Source organism: Dipodomys ordii, unplaced genomic scaffold (assembly GCF_000151885.1).
Source record: "Dipodomys ordii isolate 6190 unplaced genomic scaffold, Dord_2.0 Scaffold14, whole genome shotgun sequence".
Taxonomy (NCBI): domain Eukaryota; kingdom Metazoa; phylum Chordata; class Mammalia; order Rodentia; family Heteromyidae; genus Dipodomys; species Dipodomys ordii.
In genome coordinates, this window is record NW_012267230.1 from 8,525,022 (window position 1) to 8,533,053 (window position 8,032).

Sequence of the window (8,032 nt, forward strand, 5' to 3'; positions counted from 1 at the left end):
GGCATCGAAGGAGCTGGGCGTGAGCCCGATGGCGGCTTCGCTCTGTGCCGCTTCGCCTTTCAGAAAATCGTCATCCTCATCTTCCACTGCCATCTGCACAGAAAACTGAGCGTCAGGAAAACAAGTGCCCGTGACAACCCCTCCATCCTACACCCCTGCCCTGCCCCTCACCATGCCAGGTCTTGGGGCATGCGATGAAGAAAGGCTTCCTTTTGAAAGACTAGAACCTCTTTGTTATAAATCACCCACAAAAATGTTCATCTGTCTGAGATTTGACTTTCAAAGAGATTTTAAGCTCCCTGAGGGCAGGTAGCCCCCCAAAACAGAAAACACTCAGAAAAACAATAAAAACTTTCTAGAAGATGGGTTGGAAATGTGGCTTCACAGTAGCTGAGCACCATTTAAGAAAACCTTGCTGGGTGCTGATGGCTCACACCTGGAATCGTAGCTGCAGCTTATTTTCAATGAACTGTTTCCCAAAGCCAGTATGCAAAAGCATTTTGCTCATCAAAAATTCAGCACTGGGGTTTGAACCCAGGGCCTCGTTTGCCAGATAGGTGCTCTACCACTTGTGCCACTCTGAGAGCTGTGTCTGAGCCGGTACTGCTGCTGTAGGCCTGGACTGGGATCCCCCTATTTGTGTTTCCCTTTGTTGCCGGAATGATGGGCGCATACCACCAAGCCCTACTCTTGGCTGCGGTGGAAATCTCCAGAATGTGTGCCTACCACGCTTAGCCACACACGTTTAACGTTTTCAGAATGCCCCACCCAGCGTGCTGCTCCTGAACGCCTCACCTTTGCCACGGGTTTCTTCAACTCCTGCAGCTCCTCAGCGCTCATGTCTTCCCACTGCTGGTACAGGGGGTCAATGAACTTCTTCGACCTGTCAACAAGGACATGCGTCAAAGTCTAGTAGAGTATACCAACACAGCCAGAGCATGCTTGCTTTCTTGGCGGTGAAGGCCACAGCGTGGACGCTACTTGGCCACTACTCTAGGTAAGTAAGCACTGTGAGGGGTCTCACAATGGGGTTCTTCACATGCTGTTTCTCCCATGTCAGCACAGGGGCCGCAGTGCGCCCTGGCCCTAGGAGCCTGTGGAGAATGAGCCTAGGAAAGTCAGCTCATTTGATCTCCACAATCAAGGCTGGGACCAGACCGTCTCAGCTAGCTGTGCTGCTAGTGGGAAATGGTGTCCAACACGAAGACTAGCCTGTGGCTCCTACCACAGCCCAGTGACACATGCCACTGGCTTTGAAAGGAATTACGCAGAGAGAAGGCAGCCCCTTCCGTGGCCACTCCATCCCAGCCCCTTACACAAAATGCCCGTGTCCCCATGCAAGGCGAGCGTGGCTAACAGGAAGGGGCCGCAATCCCTGGGCAAAGGTCAGACCTCTTAAGCATGCAGGGGTCGAAGGGGAAGAAGGTGTCGAGTGGGTTGGTGCAGGTCTGCACGGAGTCCCCTCCGGCGGAACTTCGGATAACCGGCAGCATCTGGCGGCTGTTCCTCTCAATGATGGTGTAGCAGAAGGCCAGCTGGTATTTACACGCGGGCACTGTGCAGCCAAGTGCCATCTTCTTTGGAACCGCCCCCACCGACCAAAACCCGCAGCAGCTCCTGGGGACACCGCAGAGAGAACAATGGCAGCAGCGAGTCTGTACTGCGGGAGCCCTTTGACGTTTAAAAGCTGACTGGGATCTCACCCACGTCACACCAGCCCTGCGGCAGCCAGGCCCACTCCCTGCACGTCAGCTCCACTTACTTCGTGATAGCAGCAAAAAAGTTCACCACAGACGGCAGGCAGATCTTCAGAGGGTTCAACTGGCTCATCACCAGCCGCTCAAAATTCAGGCCCTGAAGATACCTCAAACCTTTGAGGGGAAAAAAAAAAGCTTCAGGGCTCATTACCTTAGCACAAGTACTTAGCATGAGCTAATAAACCAACACCACATGAGAAAGCCATTTTCAAACGTGTGCGGAAATTCCTTAATAAAGCTCCACGCAGCTGTCCCCGGGCTCACGGGCCTGCCCTAGCTAAGGCAGCTGTGCTGAGGAGAGAAAACTGCTCCTCCTTGCTGAGGTGGCCTCACCCCAATGGGCTTTAGCTCCATCCTCCTCCCTCAGCCTCCACAGGCTGGGATGACCGCAGGCATGCACCACCCTACCTGGCTGCCCTGGGGGCTGGGACACCATGTGGCTTTGGGCTCATGGTACGCATGCTCAGCACAGGCTGAGTATGTCTTTATTACAGCCATGGCCACAGCAGACAAACAGCGGCCGCACGGCAATGCGAAGGGCTCTCTTCTCCCTCTCCCCCTCTCCCCTTCTCCCTCTCCCCCTCCCTCTCTTTCTCTCTCTCTCTCTGCAACTAGTCAGGCCAAAATACTAATAGACGAAGGTGGAGAAGCTTGCTTTAGAAGAAACAACTGTTATAACAAACTACGCAGGACTTGAGCTGCAGCTCCCGGCTGCAGCGCAGGCCTTGGCGGAGCCTTGTCTCAGTGAAGCGGGGAATGGCCTTCCCCAGGCCGAGGGAAGGGCGCACCCACAGGTCCAAGTGAGAAAACCCAGACCACGGCCCAGAACACCAACCTTCCTTCAGGTTTCCACTTAAAAGCTGCTGGTGTCGAAAAACAAACGTGTAGAACACAGCTTGGCAGGCTGAGTAAAATGGACCGTGGAGAGAGACGTCACAAAAAGCCTTTGTTCCCGAATCTTGGTTATTAAGGTACGAGTGCAGCCAGTTAACCAGAAGATCCAGGCATGACTTCACGGTGCTGGAGAGAAGACACGCTCACGTCAGCTGCCTCGCTTTGTAACCAAGCTACCACACACATACCCCGTGGGTTGTCTTTAACTAGGAGAACTTCAGGGGCCTCCTTCAGTGCCCCTGCAGGTGGGGCTGTAGTTCAGTGGTAAGCCTGCCTAGTGTGCTCACTCTCCGGCACCAAAGTGCAGGTGGAGAAGAAGATGGAAAGGGGCGGTGCCTGGAGGAGGACAGTGCTTCCAGGAAGGCTCCTAGAACATCCCAAGGGAGAGAGGCCAGTTCCTCCTAATCCACTCAGAAGGGTTCTTGGGTGGATCGTGGTCCCTTAGCACTATGGACAAAAAGCAAAGCTCATTTACCAACATCTGACATGAGGAAGGTGGCCAGCTCAGTATCCCTGCTTCCCAGGGATTGTGATGAACTCCGATGGTCAACAATTCAAGCCAGAAGACTTTTAGTTGTTAGGAAAGGTTTTTGTTGTTTTGGGCCAGTCCTGGAGCTTGAACTCAGGGCAATGGCGCTGTACCTGAGTGTGTCCTGCCATTGAGTTACAGCTCCACTTCCAACTTTTTTAGGTTAACTAGAGACAAAGAGTCTCCCAGAATTTCCTGCCCAGGCTGGCCTCAATCCACAATCCCCAGATCTCAGTCTCCTAAGTAGTTAAGATTATAAGTGTGAGTCACCAACACCTGGCATTTTTTTGTTTTTGTTTTCTTCTTTCTTTTTTTGGTCGGTCGTGGGGCTTGAACTCTGGGCCTGGGCGCTGTCCCTCAGCCCTTCAGCTCAAGGCGAGCGCTCTACCACTTGAGCTACAGCGCCACTTCCGGTTTTCTAGTGGTTTATTGGAGATAGGAGTCTCACGGTCTTTCCTGCCCGAGCTGGCTTTGAACCTCGATCCTCAGATCTTAGCCTCCTGAGTAGCTAGGATTACAGGTGTGAGCCACGGGTGCCTGGCTTGATAAATTTTTGTGTTGTTTTTTTTTTTTGGACAGCTGTGGGGCTTGACCTCTGGGCTTGGGCGCTGTCCCTGTGCTCTTCAGCTCAAGGCAAGCACTCTACTGCTTGAGCCACAGCGCCACTTCCTGGTTTTTTTTTCCTAACAGCATCTTTGTCCATTAAAATATCTTCACAAATCATCACCGGAAGGAAATGGCCTCCTAAACTGGCCTCTCTATTAGCCACCTTTCTTTTAGTACTGGGTAATCAAGCTAGGATTTCATGCATGCGGAGAATAGGATCTATCTGCCTCTAAGCACTGAGCAACATCCCAGCCGTCTTAGACTACCTTTGAGAGAATTTTCTTTTCCAATACATAACTGATTCAGAATTCAAGTGCATACTGATAAACTTACAAGAAGAATCAAAATAGCACATAACACTGTGCTACCACCAAGACACCATGCCTCTCCCGTGACAGATGACGAAGGCCTCACATGGGAGGAGGTCTAATGTCCCAACCAAGAGACCCTGTTCTGGAAATCAATTTTTTATTTTTTGCCAGTCCTGGGGCTTGAACTCAAGACCTGGGCACTGTCCTTGAGCTTCTTTTGTTCAAGGCTAGCACTCTACCACTTGAGCCACAGTGCCACTTCTGGCTTTTTCTGTGTATGTGGTACTGAAGAACTGAGCCCAGGGCTTGATGCATGCTAGGCAAGCACTCTACCCCTAAGCCACATTCTCAGCCTGAAATCAACTCTTAGAAACATCTTTCAGAAAAGCAGGAATAGATTTATTTTCACTTTACAGATAGACCAAAAGGGAAACAAGTATTTCTCTGATAAAGCTCTCATGTTAAGAACATGGAAAATCAGGTTACTTACATAAGAGGAACAAATCTCGCTCTTGCCAGAAAGCTCCCGATGTAATTCCCAGCAGCTTGCCGGATGATAGCAGGATTATTTGGATCCTGTAATTTTTTCCAGAGATGTTCCAAAAATGCCTCTGCAAAACCCTATCAAAAAAAAAAAAAAGGTTTTTGGTTTTTTTGCCAGTCCTGGGGCTTGAACTCAGGGCCTGGCACTGTCCCTGAGCTTCTTTTGCTCAAAGCTAGCACTCTACCCCTTCAGCCACAGTGCCACTCCCAGTTTTTTCTGTGTATGTGGTACTGAGGAATTGAACTCAGGGCTTCATGCATGTGAGACAACCACCCTACCACTAAACCACCTTCCCAGCCCAGCACGATCTTTTATTTTGTAAGCTATTAGAAGCACCAACAACAGAGAAAAAGCCCTAGCATCTCAGTTATAATGTGCAGTGGTCAGGAGATACTACTACTGAAAACTGAAGGTGTTCTGGGTGTTGAATAATCAGTGGGTTCCAGATCCAGCTCAGCATCAGCATCAAAGCTGCGTAATCGGTTCAGCGATGTGCACCTGTAGCTTAACTGCTTACTAGGGAAGCTGATGCAGGAGGCTTGCTTGAGCCCAGCATTTCAGGAACAACTGAGGCAACATTATAAGAACCCATCTCAAGAACAAAGCAAACAGCAGTAACAACTACAACAACAAAAATCAAGCATGTCAGGAGGCAGAGATCAGAAGGATCTCAGAAATCTAAGGCCAACTCAACATAACCTATCTCAACCAACAAGCCGAGCATAGTGGCGCATCTGTCATGCCAGTTACATGGTATACATCAAGAGGAAGATCATGGTCAAGGATGGCCTCAGACAAACACGTAATACCTTAGCAAAAAAAATAAATAAAGCAAGGAAGACTTGAGGGATGGCTCCAGTGGTAGAGTGGCTGCCTAGCAAGTGCAGAGCTCTGAGATCCTAAGTATAGGGGAGAGAAGGGGATGTCAGAGACTGAGCAGGTGTGAGGCACAGCTGGAGTGCGCACGGTAGCAGGGCTTCAGGTGACTCAGGCTCTGCCTCCCCTTGAAAGCAGTCATCACCTACACTTCTTGGAGTCCCCAGGGGCTCTCACTGTCTCTGCACGTGCTACACCTAGCCAGGCTCATTAAGTATGGAGTAAAGAACAAATGCTGTTCATGGAAAATCACTGAGCTTTTCGGCAAAGGGCTCTGCTGAAAAGCTGGACCACTCGGGTTCAGGCAGATGAGGTCAACCTTCCCCCAGTACTCTCTGTTGACTATTCTAACAAGGACACAACATCTGCAAGGAAAAGGCAAGAATCTGCTGTGCTGGCACTTTTTCCCCAAAAAATAAGTCAGATCCTTCTTGTTTTTTTCTCCCCCCAAAAAAGTCCAATCCCAAAGTTTCAAAATTCTGAAGTATGACTATTCTTTCAATACAGAAAGAATAAGGAAAATCAACAGTTAAATATTCCATAGGAGATTTTAATGGAAAAGACTGAACTAAAAAAGTGAAGGGTACCAAAAAGAGAGCAAAGACAGAATGACATCTGCAGAACTCCCATCAGACCAGATGAAAACTGAATTTTACTAGGGATACCAATAAAATGAGCTCGAGGAAAAGAAATACCTCTGAATCTCATTCCACCAGTTTTCAACTCCAGAAAAAATTTCAGACAAGAATAATACCAAAGCCAGACATGGTGGGGAGGTGGGTATATAGGGGAATAATGGTCTGAGAACAGCACAGGCAAAGTGTCAAGAGACTTCAACCAATAAAAAGCTAGGGAAGGTGGTCCATGTGGGTCACCTCAGTTACACAGGAGCATAAATGAGTTCATGGGTAGGTCAGGCACCAGTGGCTCACGCCTGTCATCCTAGCTACTCAGGAGGCTGAGATGTGAGGATCTTGGTTCAAAGCCAGCCCAGGCAGGAAAGTCTGTGAGACTTATCTCCAACTAACCACCAGAAAACCAGAAGTGACGCTGTGGCTCAAGCAATAGAGTGCTTGCCTTGGGTTCAGAGCTGAGGGACAGCGCCCAAGCCATGTTCAAGTTCCACAACCGACAAAAAAAAAAAAAAAAAGAGTTCATGGGTAAAAAGTGTGACACTGTTCAAAATAATATAAGCCAAAAGGAGTGTGGCTCCCATGGTAGATAGAGTCTGCCTAGAAGCAGCATGGGGCTTTGAGTTCTAAAGCCATTACCACTAAGAAAACCAGAATGAAAAACAACAACAACAACAAAAAAAAAAACAGAAACACAGTAAGATACTGACAGTGACATTTTACTTACCAATTTGAAGCTACAGAGGTAAAACATGAAAAACTGGACATGGCAGGAGGCATGGGTGGGCAACAGCAGCTTGTCAAAGATGGAGATAAGATCACGATACAATTCCTTGGTTTTGTTGTTATCAACCTTACCTACAGAGAAAATTCACCATCTCAGTTGCATAAAGTTTCAAGCTATCAGTGTTATTTGCCCAAAGCAGAACAATGTTAAACATGGCAATGAAAGCAAAGTATGGTGGTACTTGCCTGGATCTCAGCACTCAGGAGACTGAAGTGTGAGGATTCAAGGTTTGGGGGTCAACCCTGATTGCAGTGAGGCCCTAACCCCTCACTAAAATCAACAACACAGCTTGGTACAGGTGACTCACACCCAAAACCCTAGCTACTTAGGAGGCTAAGATCTGCAAGATCTAGGTTCGAGAGCAGAATGAGAAGAAAAACTTATTAGACAACATTTCCAAAACAACCAACAAAAACAGCAGACTAGAGACATGCTTCAAGTAGCAGAGCACCAGCCTAGAAGTCTGAAACCTGGAGTTCAACCCCCATTACTACAAACACACAAATATCTAGCATTATGCAGTAACCTAAGATTAAAACAAAATGCTAGATTGCAGATTTTCCTTTATTTTCGTCAGTCCTAGGGCTTGGATTCAGGGTCTAGGTGCTGTTTCTGAGCTCTTTTGCTCAAAGCTAGTGCTCTACAACTGAGCCATAGCTTCAGTCCCAGTTTTTAAGTGGATAACTGGAGAATAGAGTCTCACAGGGACTTTTCTGCCTGGACTGGCTTCAAACCGTGATCCTCAGGTCTCAGCCTCCTAAGTAGCTAGGGTTACAAGTATGAGCCATGGGCACCCAGCAATAAAAACCTTTCTAGGAAGTGTGTTGTGGCTCAAGTGGTAGGCCACTGGCCTTGAGCTGAAGAGCGCAGGGACAGCGCCCAAACCCAGAGTTCAAGCCCCACAACAACAACAAAAAAAAAAAATCAAAAACCTTTCTAGGCCGGGCGCTGGTGGCTCACGCCTGTAATCCTAGCTACTCAGGAGGCTGAGATCTGAGGATCCAGGTTCAAAGCCAGCCCGGGCAGGAGAGACCGTGAGACTCCTATCTCCAATAAACCACCAGAAAACCGGAAGTGGCGCTGTAGCTCAAGTGGT

General features: G+C 48.6%; 1 protein-coding gene across 1 annotated transcript in view; it reads right to left on the bottom strand.

Moving 5' to 3' along the window:
• The window catches only part of Rrn3 (RRN3 RNA polymerase I transcription factor homolog (S. cerevisiae)), a 40,300-nt gene that overhangs the window by 6,247 nt on the left and 26,021 nt on the right, over positions 1-8,032 (bottom strand). The window contains exons 12-18 of the mRNA XM_013011205.1: positions 6,877-7,007; positions 4,588-4,718; positions 2,593-2,777; positions 1,763-1,871; positions 1,393-1,545; positions 796-883; positions 4-93 (exon numbers count right to left, since the gene is read on the bottom strand). Of these exons, the coding sequence (XP_012866659.1) occupies positions 4-93; positions 796-883; positions 1,393-1,545; positions 1,763-1,871; positions 2,593-2,777; positions 4,588-4,718; positions 6,877-7,007 (887 nt within the window). The remainder of the gene's footprint in view (positions 1-3; positions 94-795; positions 884-1,392; positions 1,546-1,762; positions 1,872-2,592; positions 2,778-4,587; positions 4,719-6,876; positions 7,008-8,032) is intronic.